This window comes from Lepidochelys kempii, chromosome 9, assembly GCF_965140265.1.
Source record: "Lepidochelys kempii isolate rLepKem1 chromosome 9, rLepKem1.hap2, whole genome shotgun sequence".
In the NCBI taxonomy this organism is placed as follows: domain Eukaryota; kingdom Metazoa; phylum Chordata; order Testudines; family Cheloniidae; genus Lepidochelys; species Lepidochelys kempii.
This window is the reverse complement of record NC_133264.1, coordinates 77,603,381-77,622,493: the sequence shown is the minus strand read 5'-3', so window position 1 is coordinate 77,622,493 and position 19,113 is coordinate 77,603,381. Positions and strand designations below refer to the sequence as shown.

Below are 19,113 nucleotides of genomic sequence, written 5' to 3'. Positions count from 1 at the left end.
TTATCTTTATAATGGAACAATTTTTACGAAGTGCTAAGCCTACAGGTAACAAACGATTGACTGAAGATGATTTTAATGAAGTTAAACAGAAAAGGAAGAAAAATAGACAGCACAATGATAGTTGTTTGATGTTTGGATTTTCACTTCTCAATATTATGGCAAAAAGTCTACAACCCCAATGTGTCATTTCTTTTCAAGGGTTCGTGAAAGAAAGTATGAGGGCAGAGAAATTAAGAGACATTTAGAAACCAAACATCCAGAATTTGTAAATAAGAACTGCAGTGTTTTCCTTCAGAAAGGAAAAGAATTAAAGCAGCCAAAAAAAAAAAAAGAGTCAGATCTGAAGAAGCAACTGTTCCTTAAAAGCATCTTACACTGTGGCCTTACGAATTGCAAAATACAAATAAGTACATACTATCTGCAAGACCCATCTACTTCCAGGACCAACAGACATGTAAAATTATGACTGGGTAAGAAGCAACAATGGCACTAAAAACATTCCTGTGTCAAATAATAATTCTGTTGATGCACCGATGGCCTTGCAGAAAATGCCCAGGACCAGCTGACAGAGCATGTTAAGAAGAGTAAATATTTTGCACTGAACCTCAATGAATCCACAGACTCAGCCAACGTGGCTCAGCTTCTGTGTTATGTGAGATTTGTCAAAGCAGGTACAACAGCCTAAAAATGTTTATTTTGCAAAGAAAGTCCAACTGAAACACTGGTGAGGAAATATTACAGATCTTCAAATTTGTAGTGGACGAAGGTCTTAAATATGCCACGTCTGTGCGGCAGCCGGGACCAGAAGGAACAGTGAGGTTGCAGCACGAGTAGAGAAGTGGCATCAGCAGCCATTTGGACAGACTGCACGACTCATCGCCAAGCTGTGGCATCAAAGTACACAAAGCCCTCAACATTGTTATAAAAACTGTCAATCTTGTAAAACCCTTGGCACTGAGTATGTTTTAATATGCTGTGCAAAGAGATGGACTCTGACCACACTCAGCTTTTGTTTCACAGTGAAGTCAGAAGGTTTGTCACATGGAAAAGTGTTACAAGGCGTCTTTGAATTGCATGACAAAAGTCAGGATTTTTCTGCTTGGGAAAACAAGCTTTGAAGGTTACATGGGAAGTGTGGACTCCACGATGATGTTAGCTGGTGGACATGATTGGCAAACCTAACATGTCAAGGCAGGAATACAAACATATTAGATATCAAAGAGAAAAATCGGTGGATTAATGAAGACATTTTGTTTCTGGAGATGCCATATTGAAAAATGAGTTACCAAGATGTTTTCACTGTTATCAGACTTTTACGAAAGAAAAAGGTGAAAGTGATCAAAATGTTATTAAAGGCCAAGTATTAAACTAATTTGCTTGGATTGTATTCCCATTTTGGGGAATATTTTCCTGGAGTTTAACATGAACCTTCAGATGCCAACTGTATTTGAAAATCATTCTTGGTAACAGCTGATTCCATTTCAAGATCAAGTATTTTGGCTCAAGAAAATCTTAGAATTACCCAATGATCACACACCAAAGACCAAGTTTTCAAATTTAACAAACCAGGAATTCTGGATTTACATTAAAGGAGAGTAAGATGAACTCAGTGATAAAGCTATGAAGTGCTGCTTCCAGTCACTTCCACTTATCTCTGAGTCTCTCTATTTTCAGCAACAATTTCTGTGAAAGCGAAACTCAGAAATTATTTAAACTTGGAGAACAACTTATATCTGGCACCATTAAGAGATTCAACCAGACACTGCTCTACTGTGCAGTTCGAGACAGGCCTGTTCTGCTCACTAAAATCTTAAAAATGTGTCTGAACATGCCAAACAATTCATATTTTCAAATTATAATTTTAGAAACCGGGATTAGACTGGATTATATAATTAAACTGTATATAGTTGAATAAAGTTGAAAAATCACCACAACTCTAATGTCCCTTGTGAATCTACTGTTCTTGAACACTTGAATCTAATGTCCCGAGTCAGTTAAATAAACAGCATTGGTTCTGGGGAGCTACCACGTTTTAAAATATCTGTATAGGAACTGCAGTACTAAAAAGTTTGGGAACTATTGACCAGTGATTCTCAAACTTTTGTACTGGTGACCCCTTTCACATAGCTAGCCTCTGAGTGCGACCCTCCCCTTAAATATAAAAAAAAATGTTTTAAATTTATAACACTATTATAAATGCTGGAGGCAAAGTGGGGTTTGGGTTCAAGGCTGACAACTCATGACCCACCATGTAAGAACCTCACGACCCCCTGAGGGGTTCCGACCACCAGTTTGAGAACTCCTTAGCTAACGGGCTTGTTCTGGTGCATGAATTGTCATTCAGTCTTTTTTCCGCCCCACAGTTACAGAGGTCGGTAGGTTTCTTGCTCAGAACTGCTCGAGTCAGCTCTGGTACAAGAATCCCTGATGTCCCATGGGGTGTAACACAGAGGCCCCGGTTGGGACCCCTGCTTTCAATCCTCATTAGTTTGAAGAGTCGACTTCTGCTTGAACTTGACCTGCAGTGACCCTTAACTTGGAAAAACCAGTGACCGAGTGCTTCAAGATGTTTGCCCGGGATATGAAAGGCTGACTCGTTCCTTTGCATTTAGCCCCCTCACCTCCCGCCTCTTTTGCTCACTTTAGGGAAACTTGCAGCTCAATCAAATCTTCCTTTGGCTGAGAAGCTGTGGAAAGGACTGAGGTGTGACCTAGCTGAGATTGACAGCTGCCATGCTGGAGAAGGCAATCTGCGTTGGGGCCCTTGACAGCATGCAGCAGCAACGGCTGGCTGCACATGATGGGGGCCCCAGGAATGAGTTTCGGATTCTCCATTCAAAGTGCTAACAACATCCTGCAGAAGCAAGCGGTGGTTGGGAATTAAGAACCATGTGAATAAAGCATGTGCAGGTGTGAGTGGGTGGGTAGGGGAGTTAACTCAGGGTGAGACAATGGAACCACAATCCCAGCCGAGAAGGTGAGACTGGAAGTGAAGATGAAGATTAGTCCGGGAGTCAAGTGGCAGGCTACTTTGCTGTTGGAAATATTAGGAAGGACAACTCTCAATGCTGCCACCCCCATACCAAGAACACCCTGTTTTAAAGCTGTTTCTATCATTGTTGCCAAAACCCCTCTACTCCTCTTGGCACCCGTATAACAATGGGAAAGGGGTGGGAGCAACTGAGTCTCATCACTGACTCCCAAACCTTAAGCCTCACCAAAGAAGTGTGGTGCTGAGCTGGGAGACATCCGCCGGTCTACCCAAGAATGGGGTGCGGCAGGGGCAGATCCTCTAATGACCCCCCATTCTCAGGGGAGATTGAGGATGGCAGGTCAAAAAAAAAAAAACTGGTGATGCTGAATTGCCAACATCTGGTTCCTTCCACCCCTAACTTTGAACTGTTCTTGAAAACTAAAACCATAATGAGCTGGTTGTAGATGAATTGTTTCAGGCCTTCCCAGCACAAACCACGGCTGCAAAGACATCACACTCGGCACATTCATATGACCAGTTCAGTTTCTGCTTGCTAGTCACATCAACAGTGCCAACTTTCTGTAAGTTCCAACACCAGCCTCTGCTCCCACCAAGAATTAGAGATGGGCCCAAGCCAAAGTCTAGATTCATACAGTCCCAAAAGTGGGTTTGTCTGAAAATCTGTATCTGGCTCTGAATCTTGTAACCTGAGCCCATCTCTACTGCTCTCCGGGCACCAGGTTCTGTTCAGTTTAACCCAAAGCAAAATACAGACACTCCATGAAGATTTGGATCTGGCTAGCTAAGATGAGCAACGCAGCCCCACAAAGGGCTTATAAGCACCTACCACAAAGGCAGTCACTGTAACCAGGCAATTGCTGTACTTGTAGCATACAGTTAATGTTGGTCTGGTAGACTCCGTCCCCACCCGACTGCCAAGATGAGATATGTGGGCTAGAATAGATTTCTGAATAAGGTGTGCCCAATTACATGTCTCTGAGCTCGACCCTGGCACCGCAGGCTGATCTTTGGTCCAGGCTGCTGAGGGGCAAGTTAGCAGCATGTGACAGCAAGCAAGCAAACAAGGAGCCAATGATGCATGAGGTGACAGATGAGTTGTGGTGGGGCCGCTGTACCCTTTTCCTGCTTTCTTGCTATTGGGTTCGTGCAGTGCACCAAGTCGAGTGGCAAGGTTCAGGAGAATCCACAGGAGAAAAGAAAGAAGAAAGAGAAGCCTACCTAACAGAATCCAGACACGGCACACTGAACCCCCATCACAACCAAACTGACTGCAGGAGATGAGGTGACTGCAGTGCCCTTGCTTTAAAAAAAAAGTCAACACATGGAAAGAGCCCCTCCCCTTCTTCAGGGCAGATCAAAAGGAGTCCTATCTATACAGGATATAGGTGTCTCCTTCTACAGCAATAAAGAGGCACGATCAGCTGAACACATCCAACATGGTCACTTTCCTGTGTCTGTGAGGACCTCCAGGCTTTGGAGAATCTCAGTCCTTCCCCCTCGTCATCTATTATGAAGCAATGAAACAATGTCAAAACTAAGGCAGTGTCAGTAACATTGCAAGTACGTTTTGTCTAAATACCAAGATCCTTTGTCAAGGGCTGCTTCTGCAGGCAACTTTGTGGTCAGTTTCAACAAGGACAGCTCCAAGCAGCCAACAGGCTTAATTTTAACTTCTGTCCAGAAGGGAAACTGAACAGCTGTTTCCTACACTGGGCCAATTTCTCACGGTTAGTCTGAGATCCGATACCTACAAAGTTCTTCCTACTTCCAGAACAAGCCCTTAAAAAAGGTCTCACATACTGACCTCTTTCCTGCCCCACAGAGATCACTGAACACACATGCTCCAAGGATGCTGCAAAGAAGTAACTGAACATGGCTCTTTCCCCTCCCTGGTCCATTCGGAATTTGAGAAAATATTCCCTGCCCCTTTAACTAAACAAGAGTGTGTTGTGGCTTTTTTGAGGGGATGGAGGGAAGATGAGGGGTGCTTACTCACTCAGCACACTGGCAGGATAAGAACCATACACCAACCCAAGAGGCAGCTTACATTCCACTCCTCACCACTGTTCTCCTCCCCATGATCCCCCACAGGAAAGGATCAAGGAGAGTTTCCATAAGTGTCAGCCATGAGCAGGGCCCAAACCAGAAACATCCCTATGTGCTAAACGTGTTTGTAAGCCTCCTCTTGATCCTCTAAACAAGACAATGAAGTATGCCCTCTTGTGGTGAAGTGAAAACATGCCCTAGCATTGGCCCAGAAAGCTACTAAAAGGGAGTTTAATGGGGGAACAACCATCAGGCCAATGAAAGGCTTTGAAAGTACATGGAAAGACAGCTGTAAACTGGGGCAATGAGGAAGAGGACGACTCACATGTGATGAAGTAGTCCTGCTGCCTCTGGAACTCCAGGCCCATGTAGTTGGGGCTGAATTCTTGGAACTTGATGGTGAAGCGGATCTCCTTCTCCGGCCGGTTGCAAGTCACCAGCACATTGGGATCCATGACAGTGCTGCAGGACTCTGCCTGCTCCCGCTTCACCAGGTACAACTTGTAGTATTCATAAGGTCTGGAAAGCTCCGCCTTGGGACAGATAATGTCCAGCTTGTCCCCGATCTCTGGGTAGATGACCAGCCCTTTACCCGCCATGAATCTAGAGAGGAGAGAGAGTAAGAGATTAGATTCATGTGCCCTATTTGGATGCAGATGAGCGGGGAAGCTCCACATTGTGCACCAGGGCAGCGACAAGTTTCTGCTTGGCTGGGGCAATATTCACAAATTTCATCCTGACCAGAACTGTGTCCCCCTCCCTCCTGGAGGGAAACCTAGTACTTTCCCCAGGTGGAACTCCCACCATTTCCATGCCACAAAACATTTTTTATGTTGAAACAAGTTTTCCTTCTCATGACAAATGCCAGCAGTGAGGATGGAAAGTGCCATTGTCTGAAGGTTCCCTTTCAGCCCCACGTTCAGACACTTATCCCCTATGCCAGGGTCACAGCCAGTTTGCTGCCTACAGTACATTACCCAGGGCTCGGTTCAGTCCATTTTTAAATGGAGACTCAGGCGACAGTCCCTCATTCTCCTCACTCTAACCTTCCTGAACAGTTAAGTCTCACACAGCTGCCAGGGAGAAGTCTCAATCTCTCACCACGCCCCAATCTGGAAGTGCCACAATATGGTTAGCCTATGAGAGAACTACGTTGTTGCTGCTGGGACCACTTACTCTCTTCATGGACTAGAGTACCGTGAAGACAGTTCTCCTTGCACCCAGGAACGGAACACAGAGGGAAGTGAAGGGAAGAGTACCTTGTCCAGATTTCCATGACTGGGAAGGTGAGGTTCTGCCACTGGGTTTCATTTAGAAAAGGAGGATTAACTGGGAGCATGAGAACTGGTGAGTGTGGAGAGATCCCTCCCACACCCTCACCACCAACGGAATTGCTGAATAGGAAAGGGAAGAAGAGCTCTATTTCAGCAGGGTGCCTCCTGCCAACACAGCAGTTGCCTCGAAGTCCTAAACTTGGCAATATGCCCAAGGGAGGACTGGACAGAAAATGGCAAGGAGGGGTAAAAAAAAAAAAAAAAAATCTATTCAGGGCTGGAAGGCAGGCCATTACTAAGCAAAAGGAAGGAAGGCAATGTGGCTAACACTTAGGCTCCATTATTACAGGGCAATTACTCAGCTGAATTTTAAACAACAGCAATTAGAGAACTGGGGCAGCAGAGAGGGGAAGGGCAAAACATCTACCTAGCATAAACAGCATAATCTCTTCTTGATGGAAGATAACCAAAAATTCTCTCTGCTGTGCAGCCATGGCTCCCTTGATGCAATATGGGTGCTTTGAGAATTGGATAGAGCTCCCAGATGGGCTACACCTCCATTCATTTCTCTCGCCCCTCCCAGATGTAATCAAATCCCTTCCCCCAACAAATTGCTAACCAGAAGACATCACTCTGAGGATATGCCCAGCAGATTTTATTGTCCCCTCCTCCATACCAAAGAGATTTGCACAACTCAAAACTATAGGCATCAAAGAAACAAGATCAGACATACAAGATCAACCTGCTCTGTGGCTCTCATACAAGTCTTAGCAAGAAGCCAAAGGGCTGAAGCCAGAGCCAGCAGCCTGGGCTTCAAAATTCCCATCACATGAGCTCCACAGAGAGGATTGACAGCCCAAGCTCAGAGGAGGCCGGCAGGAAAGGTGGAGTCTGAGCCCACATACTTTTGGCAAAGATTCCAAGTTACATTCCAGCTGCAGTTAAGGCAAAAGACAGCCAAAACTGATCTCACCTGCATCAATTGCTTCAGAGATTGGAGTAGCCCTGATTCTAATTGCCATTGCCCTCCCCCCAGACCTCAACTAGCCCAACAAGACAGGGTGAGGCTATGGGGCAGCAGGAACATTTACTTTTGATAAGAGCCACTCCCTGTTCTAGAATTTGATTCAGATATAGTATTTGCATGCTATCTGGTGTAGCATATCTGCTCAAACTCTTCCCAGCAGCCAGAGCTCAGCAGCAGCTGGAACTTAACACTCAGTAGCTAACAAGCTCTCAATGCTTAACTACAGGGCACCCATCAGGCACATGGGAAGTCAGTCACCCTCTGGAACTCTGACTGAGCAAGTTATCTCACCTGTCCGATTCCAATACCAATAGCACATATCAGTTTAGCTGATGCACTTTTACCATGTAAGCTGTGGGGAAGTAATGAAATTTAATAAAAGCCATGACTCCTAGACCAAAAGATACACAGTAACCTTAAAAGGTCATGAAACTTAACCCCTAAGTGACTGAGCTCTGTCACTGTAAACTGCAAATACAGAGAAGAAAAGAAGGTGGGAAAATGACTATTGCACTAGAGTTTCCAGTGCCTCACAAGGCATGAAGTGAATGATGCAGCTGTGTTCCAACTCAACAGAGCTGCTGGCATGTAAACTAGATCTGGCCCTCAAAGGGGTCACCTCACAGCTATGCCACTTGTCCGCTAGCCAGAATGCTTTTTCCAAGGTACTGCAAGTGATAAAGGCTTCCCCACCCATCATCTGAGCTTTGATGCAATCCCCTGAACATGCTTACATCTTGTACAGAACTGCCCCCTCTTTATCCACCCTGTGACAAGCCACAGGTGTGCACATCTGGTCCAACAAGTAAACACTTGTACACACACAGGTTTCCACCCTAACAGGAAGCAGGATCTAACCTCCACCTCTCCAAAGCTCGTCTGACTCACACATTTTCTGGTGAGATAACTCCAAATTCCCGGCTTCAGCCTCTGCTGGCTCCTTCCTAACCAAAAGATTCCAAATAGGAAGCTACAGACAAAGCAAAGCAGATGTCTTGAGGTTTTGGGGCAAAGGAGGAAGAATGCTACACATTTCCCACCTCAGTGGGATCCCAGCATAACTTTATCCAGAGGGGTCTTTGCAATGATACAAAGCCCCTCAACAATACCCTATATACCCAAATGACACCATGCAATAACTGTATAATTATGATTAAGGTGTAACAGGGTGTGGTCTCAAAGAAGATTAAACGGAGTTATCAAGACATTACACAGTATATACCTGAACACTTAAGATTTTCAGCTTTCAGAGCTAGATCCAGATCCACCACTTTGCTCTAGCTCAGGGGTGCTAGAGGGCCACATCTGGGAATAGAAATTGTATGGCGGGCCATGAATACTCACAAAATTGGAGTTGGGGTGCAGGAGGGAGTAAGGGCTCCGGTTGGGGGTGCAGGCTCCAGGGTGGGACCAGAAATGAAGAGTTCAGGGTGTGGGAGAGAGCTCTGGGCTGGGGTGCAGGGGGAGGCGGGGTAGGGTGAGGTCTCCAGCTGGGAATGAGGGGTTTGGGATGCAGGAGGGTGCTCCAGGCTGGGATCGAGGGGTTTGGAGGGCAGGAGGGGGATCAGGGGGTTGGGGCATGGGGAGAGGCTCAGGGGTGCAGACTCCAGGCAGCGCCTACCTCAAGCGGCTCCCAAAAGCAGCATGTCCCTTCTCTGGCTCCTACGCAGAGGCACGGCCAGGAGGTTCTGCACACGGCCCTGTCCGCAGGCTCCACCCCTGCAGCTCCCATTGGCCACGGTTCCCGGGCAATGGGAGATTCAGGGGCAGCGCTTGGGGTGGGGGCAGCGTCCCCTAGCTACACCTATGCATAGGAGCTGGAGGGGGGCCATGTCGCTGCCGGGAGACACATGCAGTGCGCCCCGACCCTGCTCCTCAGCTGGAGCGCAAGAGCAGAGCAAGCCCCAGCGGGAGCTCGAGGGCCCAATTAAAACAGCTAGCAGGCCGGATCTGGCCCACAGGCCATAGTTTGCCCACTTCTGCTCTAGCTACTTTATTTCACTCAAGTAATGTAAATCAGCCAAATTGTAGTGGCCACAGAAACTGGGTTTACATCTGCTTTGCAGCATCAGACTGCCACCAAGCTGCCCGTGTGTATACCCGTTTTGCCTCATGTCCTGTCCCGCCCATTCCTGTATACACATGCATTCACTTTTCTTCTCCTTCCCGCCCCCATCATACTTCCCCAAAGCTTTGACGAGTAGATCTGGCACAAAAGGTATTTTTTTCAAAATTAAATAAGTAGGAATAATGGGAATTTGTTGACTTTTTCATAACCGTTCTCTCTCAAGCAAAAACGGACAAAATCTTCAGAGAAATTCATGAAGAACTGAATACTTTCAAAATGGCTGCCAACTTCCATTGTTCTCAAAAAAACTGAAACCACAGGTTGCCATCAGTTAAGATGCCCTTTTCCAAAACGGCCACCAACTCTTATTGTTCCAGTAGCAGTTCCCCAAGTTGCTTTCAGGGAAGATTGCAGCTCCTAATCTATAACAAGGCAGAGAAAAACAGGCAACCTGTGGGAACTACATTTGTTAAGGGTAGCTTGTAGTCTCCATTCTGTTGAGAATAACAAATGGTAGACCTTTTGGAAGAGGTCAGTTCTTTATGGAATTCTCTGAAATAAAGTTATTCTTCATGTTCTGCTGAAGTTTTTCAGTTGTGAACAGCAGAAAAAAATGTACTATTAGTCCTAAAGAAATTCTTCATATGTGGCCTATACATAACATGGTAGTGACATTTAACCATGATGCATATGAAGAGTGCATTATTCTAGTAAGCTCACTTGGGGCGGAATCTGACAGCCGGTGCCCAGTCTCTTGAATGACCCATTTATAAATTAATCTGATCTAAAACTAACGACCAGATCTACTCGTAAATTAACAGAAAATTCATTCTGTGCCCTAAGAGCATGTGCTGTAACCTCAGGAGGATCTGCTGTATTTTTCATACATAAAGACTGAGTTCATTTCGTTAAAATGCACAACTCAATTCAACCTTAACTATGAAGCCATGACATGCACCTCCATAATAAAGCTCTTTGGGATGCAGGTAGTATGTACTAGGATAAAGTAGATTAAACCATGGAAGACAGACACCTCAGAAAACAGTAAAAGTGGCAAAGCATTGGGTAGAAGGGTAGCAAGGAGAGTACAGATCAGTTGCTTGAAGTGCTAATCTACCTACCCATCCAGGATATGGCTCAAATGACACCAACCAGTACAGACTAGCTCTGGCAATGTGACTGGGCCCACCTTATGGCCCCATGGAAAAATCAAAGATCTGGATTGTGATCTACAAACGTCTCCTCTCCACATGGTTACACTCTTTTGTGACATTTGAATTGGAAGGACCTGGGAGAAGACAACAAGCACGGAAAGCCTAAGAGCACCCTCTGGCTGCCTATCCATGCTGATGCACATTAGTGCTATCAGCCAATTGGAGAACAGTCTGGTATGTCAGCAAAGTCAGAGCAGAAAACAGGGTTCTCAGTGAGAGTGGGCCCAGCACAGAGACCCAATATTTTTTAATCCAGTTTCCCAAAACACGGCAGCTTTTAACTCTATCTTCCCGTATTTAGAATTTGCAAGCACTCTCCATTAGACTTAACAGAGAAGTCTTAAATTAGCTGACAGCTTTCCCTGCTTTGAATTACTACCTTTGGATCCCCCAAACTAACCGAAGGGCAAAAGCCAGGCACTGCCACATGCAACTGCAGCACCAAGGAGACCCAGGAGCTTGGTAGGCCCCTCACAAACAAAACTGGCAGTGAATCGGTGAGAGATGGCCTGGAATCCAATAACCCCAGCCAATGATACTGAAGAACACTTGTAGTCTTAACCCTTTCACTGCTAATCCTTCAGTGCACCTGCTGAGCTGCTGCATTCCTTAAACAGCCCATGGAAACCAATGAACAGGCCAGCCCAGCAGGCAATTTCAGTTATTCTTGTTTTGAGGTAGAGTGCACACACAAAAACACACACACCTGTTGCCAGCAGCCATCCAAGGGACCAGGACTAGCAAAACAAAAGTCAGTTGCCTAAAAGAGGCTGGCCTAACAAAGTTATATTGGAAACTATAGAATTCTTTAAAGAGAGGCCTTCTAAGGAGATTTCCTATTGAAAGTGAGGCCTTTACTATAGTTCTTACTAACATACAGCATCTTTCATCTCAAGACACTTAAAGGTACATATCCCCATTTTGCAGATGGGGAAACAGGCTCAGAGATTAAGTGTGATTACCCTAGCTTTAGCAGAAGATCTATATTCATTCATCCCTGCAACAAAAAGGAGTTATAGAAAAATGGGGAAGGACAGACGCAGAGTGGTATTAGGCAGGATCTGTTAGCCACCCATCAAATTTCAAGGTAGTGAAGAGAACGGCAGACACTGATTACCCACTACATGCAATCCCTTTACAAGAAGGGGTGGTTTCTTGACGCAGGATCCCCCTGATCAGAGAGCCTCTTTGTACCATGACCAGATGGATATTCTGACCAATCAAGCAAATTAAAGCAGAATCCAGAGAAGACTGAAGCATGTCCTCAGCTACAGTCCCCGCTCCTCCTCTCTTGGCTCTCCTTCACACAGCAAAGGACCAGCGTAAATCCTCTCATTCCATTCACAATTTACTTCCCCCCTTAATTTCCCCACAACCTCCCAAATCACACTACCCCCTTTGAGGCAGTCTGTGGTACTACAACTTGGGATGCAGAAATGCAGCAGGAACCAGGCTGGGGTGGGCAAACACTGGTGTAGAGCAGTCTCCTGTTAAGTGTGTTCTGGGAGTGACTGTCAACTCTAAAGGCATGCAGTTACCAACAGCCTCCCTACAGGTCCCACCAGATTTGGTTCCATAAACCAGACTTAAAGCAAATGCTGGCTTCTAGGCCAGCTCTACTGTGAAGAGATGGTGCAAAAATAGCGTAGTTGTTTTGCTTGGCTTTCAGGGGGCCAGTATACTTCAGAGGAAGCAAACATTTATAGAGAAATGTAAAAGTACAGGGTGCTGCACAAAAATCTCTGCCCTGAGGGACTAACAGTTTGAGGGCACCAGCTAGAACAATTCCCGTTACTACAAAAAGAGGAAAACACTCAACTGATGCAAATCACAAAACTTATGCTTTGCATGGCTAGATCTCCTTTCATTTGAAAAATGAAGTCCTTTATGAACTTGGAGCCTCACAACCACAAGAGATGGTTAAATAAGTCCCTCATCTGCCCCCAACTACCAGTTTTTTTGTGATTGGAGTATTAGGCAATGGGCCAGATTGTTCACTATCAGATAGCTGCTCAGTGTGGGACCCCATTCCACTGCAGTTTATGCCACAAAGGCTGGTACATCATTGATAATAAAACCTTCCCAGTTGCCCTTAGCACCACACTGAAGATCCACCCCTCAACTCTCACATCCGGGATTCCCTTGAAGCTCCTCTCCCAGCCCAGCCTTCTCACCACACCACAAGAGGGAGGTAGGGAGGATGTCTAGTTTTAATTTTGCAGTCAGGTAATGGAGTTAGTCATTAACTGAAGATAGCACAGACTGAGACAGCTACTGAAGACCTTTTCTTGGTTGTGGGAAAGATGGGGCAAGTCATTTCAGTTCAAAAAATCTTTACTGGCACAGCAAGCTGCACAAGTTTTCAAAAACACATCAGGATGGGAGTATTCATGGTATTTATTTGCATTGTTAGCAGGAGGACTGATTACTCTAAGGCCCTGGAGTTGATTTTTGGATAGAACTCCTGTTACTGCCCTCCACCCTGAGACCCACAAAGCCTCTCCCGTGCTGGGCCACTGAAAGCCTCAGTATGCCAGCCAGCTGGCCCTCAATGGCCAGAGTACAAAGGCAGGTTTCGCTGTGGTTCTTCTTGCAGGGCACATACAGAAGTCTGTTTGCTGAGTGAATTCCTTGCTCTGCAGGTTCCTTGGGAGCTATCAGGTGGCAGCATCCAATTTCCTCATTGTTTCGGGAGGTGTTTTCTGATGGGAAAGGTGAAAAGGGTATTTGTGAGGCTTGTAAACTGATTCCTCAGAGTTGGGTAAACAAGGAGAGCTCTGTTGGCAGCAGGCCTCAGGGAGTCAGAAAGATGCCCGAGCTGAGAAACTAAATTAAAGAGCAGTCCCCTCTCTGGGAGAGAGGGGCCTCAGTGGCCCCCCAGAAATAGAGCCTCAAAATCAAAGGCTTCCATTGCAACCAGACAGGGCTGCATAGGCCAGTCAGCATGGCAGATGGGCAGGAGGAGACCAGTCAATACTTTCTGCCTGGCTCAGGAGACACCAATACCTCTGACAAGTGCACTCACCAATGCAGGGTTAATCCAGGCTCTCTATACAGAGTTTTAAAGATTCAAAAGGCTTAAGTGGAACCTGACCTTATGGCATGAGTACCATAAATGGCCTGTTAATCCTCTGGCTCCACTAGTGCCCAGTATAGACGGTGCTGTGAGTATTCTAACGCCACTAATATAATTCGACTGAAGAGGGTTGGGTGGTGAAAGGATATTCCCCCGAAACATGCTGCTGGAGTTTGTAGCCAGATTTAAATAGTAGCTTGCCCCTTGGTCCTAGCATGATGCATCTGAGCATGGATTTAAAACAGCAGTCACCCACCACAGTGAATTCATGAAGTGGAAGACTAAGATGGACCGCAGACTGTCCATTGCCCTCACCTGAAAATCCTAGGGAATGGTTTGGGACATATGCCAATCCAAGTGTGATAGATAATCCCTGCTTAGTTCTCCAAAGGAGGAGACAGGGAATCCTGGTGCACAGAGAGAGGCTGGTGGAAACTGTCCGGCACAGCCATTTGGGAGAGAGAGTCAAGGGTAAGTATGCTCTTGCGCAAGGGGCCAGAGCAAATTATGGAGGTGGCACTCTTTAGCATGTGAGAAACATGCCCAAGAGTGATCACCACCTCTCCAACTCAAGCAGACCATAGCAGCAAGCATGACTGAGCAGATGTGGGTCCATCCAATTCACTGGTGGGATCAGCTATCCAACTACATCAGAGCAAATCTCAGACAGCATAGCTCCTAACACGAGCTCAGAACCTGGACCCTACCCAGCAGGTGCCTCCAAGCACAGCCCTGCTTCCTCTGTCCCAGGACAGGGAAAGTTAGTTGGTGGATACAGTCAGCTATTTTCCAGCCTTGCTGCAAACAGATCAGTTGTCTCCCTCTGGAAGAAATAATCTGTTCCTTCAGCCACAAGGCTTACTGCAGCCATAGCTCAAGCACAGACTGCAGGAAGCTGAAACAGGAACAGCAAGCTAGAACAGAATGTGTGAACACGGGGGCCCCCTGTCTCCAAACCCCTGCTTGGGCCAGCCTTGAGTCCCTACATTTGAAATGCTAGAGGCTGCCATGGCACTTGGCATATATCCAGACCAGGAGCCAGCCACACAATAACCTGAGTTCTTAAGCACTAAAAGAATCAAGCCCAGCTAACATGAATGAGTTCTCAGAAAAGACTTGGAAGTGATCGGTGCAAGCAGCACTATTCTGTCTGTTGCCTGGAACTTGACTTAACAAGGGTTAAACAAAGCAGAAAGGAGCTAAGAATCAAACTAAGATAATAGGTTTGCTTAACCCCAGAGCTAACTAAGGAATCTGCAGAGTGAGTGAGTCCTTCCCCCACACCCAGACCCCTTTTTATTTGGTATGGTCATGTCTAGACTACGAACACACTACACTTTTTTAACATGACCTAGTCAGCATGTTTTAAATAGTGTTTTTAAACACTTGTGTAGCACAAAAAGGATACCTCATCTTTAGAAAAATGCCAACTGATCAGGGAATCAGCCCTCAGAGGGATCCCAGAGTGACCATAACAGCTAACCTGTGTTTAATTTTAACACACACATCGTTCTTGAGCTCTTTGGGGCTGGAACCTGTTTTTTTACAGGTCTGAAATGCAGGGCACATTCACGGATAGTATATGTATTCCCACATTTGCACTTCTCTGAAGAAAACAGATCAGCATTTAAATATACGTCTCCTTGTATAAACTGCCACACAGTTCAAACTCTGGCATGCACAGAAGATGATATATGGTCTTCTAATTTCTTCAAAGAAATCCCAAACCAGTAGTATATCACCAAAGGATATCTACTTTTAGTTCTTGTATATATGTGCAGTTAAGGCTGCAAGGTAGTTTAGGAAGTCTTGGGTGTTAATGTGTTGTGGAAGGAGGATAGTCGTAAGAGTGAATATGTTTTATGTCGCTGTAGGCAGAGAGAAGTGTGAGGCTGTTAATAACTGTATCTGCTAGCTTTTTAGTGTAGAGACTATAAACCAAAGTGAACAAGCAAACAGGTCTTATAAAGAACAACAATGTAGTGGAAAAAAAACAGCAGCTGAAGCAGGTGTTCAACTCTGAAGAAATGCTGACGTTAGATTGAACACAGTCATTGCAACTTGGTGAATCTGCTGTCATGTGTAAGAGATCGGATATTACCAAGGAAAGAATGTTGTCATGAGTTAACCAAAGCTTTCAAATTGGCAATGCTGAAATCAACATTAGAGAGAATGAAGCCACTGGAATTTGACAAATCTGCTGCAATGTACAGACACAGGTCAATGCCTAGCAATCAGTGTCATCATATCATTAATGTGGTGCTTTCAAATTGGCACAGCTCAAATCAGTTATGAAATAGTCTTCCCTCATTCAAATTCCAAAAAAGAAATGTAACTACTAAATATCTACATACTAAACTGGAAGTTCAGTGCAGGATCGCTACGTGTATTTATTTTTGCAAAAGGGTTCTGAAAAAAGTGAAATGCTAGAGACCCAATTTAAAAAACCATCTGTTCTTATATCCAAAATATTTGTAAAATACATTACTCCACTACAACCTCCAGCTTCATAGAAAATTAAAAGCCGTCCTGCACTATTTTGCAGGCTTTTTTTTTTCCTAGAATAAATCATTTAGCAATTATTTTTATTATTTTCTCCTGTTAAAAACAATTAACAGATACAACCATAACAACTGTGGCTTTGCTATTACTCCACCATAAATTCCCCACCTCTAGAATCACTCCCTGCTTCCCCAAGCTCACAATCACTGGCTACAGGAAACTTCAGTGTTCTTCACTTCCTCCCTACTGAGGGAGGAATCCTCCAGAATCTGCATACATTGTGAGACCGTTCCTTTTTCCAGAGGACATGGGCTCCCCCTGGAGCCCACAACTGCTGCTCAGCTCTATACAATGCAGTCATCACAACCTTGGCAAGCATATTTATTCAGGCCTACTAAAATCAAGGGGCTAGTATCAGCAGATTGTGGTACATCAGATTAGGCAGTAGCACAGTCAAGTAGAGACTGGGAATGACAGCCCTGGCAAAAAACAAAAAAAAACAAACAAAAAAACCAACCCACCAGCATAAACAGACTTAGACCAAACCAGAGGGGAATGATGGGGCCAGAGGGTCCTTTTGTCACCCATAGTAACCTGCAGTTTGGTTTGTGACACCCAAGTTCCTTCTTTACGGAGAAAGTCACAAATTAACCAAAATCCGAAGTACCAAGCTAAATGGAAAGCCCTGCCCATCTGCCTCACCTATCTTGAAGAATTACAAGGTGCATCAGTTCTGCTCACAAGGACAAGTTTACAAGGTGGTTCCCCAGTAAGGCCTACAAGATACCCTTACTTTGAAGGCCCCTCAATGGAGCTAACAGCTTGTGTCATATCATAAGTCTCCCACCATCCCTTATGCCTCAAAAGGGCCAATAAACTAGGACACAGGAATTCATACAGAATCAGACTAATAGTCCATCTTAGTCCAGTATCCTGGATGTCAATGTCCTGTATCAGATGTTTTAGAGAAACATGCAAGAAACACCAGAGTGGAATCTTAAACTCTTCAACTCAATGATATCCTGTGGAAGTGAGTTCCACAAGATAATTATGCATCATGTAAAAAAAATCTTAATCAGTTTTACCTCTGCTGCCTTTTTATTTGTTAGACTGAGCTGTTCATTATGAGAAATAGTAAATAGCAGCACCCGATTCACCATCTCTATACCATTTATTAGTTCATATATTTCTGTCACGTTCCCTTTTCTCATTTATCTGCTTTCTAAACAGCACTTTTCCCTCTAACCTGAGAGCATCTAGTTACTTTCATTGTCTTTCTATAGACCTTTTCTATTTCTGCTATGTTATCCTTTTTGAGATACAGTACGAGGTAATCAGAACTGAACACAGTATTTAAGAGGAGCCGCTCTTAAAAAATACTATCTTGTTTGCTCTTTGGCCTCAGTGGCCCAGAGGAGATTTTTTTCTGAGCTATTCACAATGCCATCTAGGTTTTTTTCCCCAGAGTGGCTGCAACTGTTCTTTCCAACATGCATTACATTGCACTTGTCTACAATGTATTTCATCTGCTGCAGTATTGTGCAATCACCTCATTTTGCTAGGGCCTTGCAAACTTGTGTTCACAAACCTGTCTTGACAGCCTTAAGCTGTTTAGGGATAACTCTGAATTTTACCACCTCAGTGGTCACCCTCTCTCACAGATCACAAACATTAACTTAACACCACACAACAGTGGAGCACCCTAAGTGTTAACCTCCTTCCATTCTGAACACTGACTATAACTTCTTGTTTTCATCTCTTACCCAGTTCTATATCCATTACAGAACATCACTTCTCACCCAATGACTAGTTAATTCCGCCAGTAAGTTTTTGGGAGGAAATCTATCACTGGCTTTTAAAATCCAAACAGATTCTGTCCAGCAGTTCTGCTTTACCCATTAGTTTGCTGACTCCCTGAAAGAATTCGAATAGACTGAAGGGGCACAATTTTCCTTAACAGAAGCTGTGATGCCTTGTCCCTATTGTAACTGATTTTATCAAATAGTTTACCCAGTTCTGAAGTAAGACTAACTGGTCTGTAATTCTCAGAATCATTCCAAATGCCTTTAACAATAAGCACAGTATTGGCTATCCTCCAATCCTCTGATTTTAATGATAGATTACATCTTGTTAGCTGCTCAGCCACTTTACTTTAAATGCCTTCAAAATTCTTGGATGAATACCATCTGCTCCTTCTGACTTATTGCAGTTTAACCCATGAGTTTGTTCCAGTACATTTTTATACACATATACACAAACACCTCTGTTTGACTGTCTCTCATCTTTATTATCTGCAAAGCGCTGGTCCAGGATAGGCAGCCTCCCCAGCATCCTTTTTTATGAAGACTGATATAGCGTCTCTATACCATCACTCTTCCAACTGCTCCCTTTACTCCCTGATCAGCCAAAAGGTCTCACAGGCTTTCCACTTCTGATGTACTCAAGGAATGTGTGTCTATGACTACTTAGTCTTCAAATTTCCTCTTACTACTTTTACTCCAGCCTATGTTTTGCCTGCCCTTATTCCTGTCTTTTGCTGTCACTTAGGATGGATTTCTACTTTCTGAAGGATGACTTTTTGGCTTAAATTAATTCTTTTATATTGTCATTTAGCCATGCTGTTTTTCTTTGCTTTGCCCTCCTGTTTCCTTTTTTGTCTAGGGGAAAGTTTTGCCTCCAAGATGCTTACATTACTGTATGGTTTTGAGGCCTCTATGCTAATTCCAAAATTTTGATTACTTAACTTTTACTGTTAAATTCTTTTTAGCCAGCTTCCTCGTTTCCTTGGTTATTTTGTCACTACCATACCAAAATTGGGAACTTCCATCCATCCCCTCCCACAAAAGAAGTTAACATCCTCACAAACCCCAAATTACAGCTACCCAGCAGGTGACCATGTGCATGTAGCAAG

At 44.6% G+C, this 19,113-nt stretch overlaps 1 protein-coding gene across 1 annotated transcript in view; it reads right to left on the bottom strand.

The window, feature by feature from the left end:
* EFNB1 (ephrin B1) overlaps nucleotides 1-19,113 on the bottom strand; it is a 127,844-nt gene that overhangs the window by 43,695 nt on the left and 65,036 nt on the right. Inside the window, exon 2 of the mRNA XM_073360981.1 lies at nucleotides 5,367-5,644. Coding sequence (XP_073217082.1) covers nucleotides 5,367-5,644 — 278 coding nt within the window. The remainder of the gene's footprint in view (nucleotides 1-5,366; nucleotides 5,645-19,113) is intronic.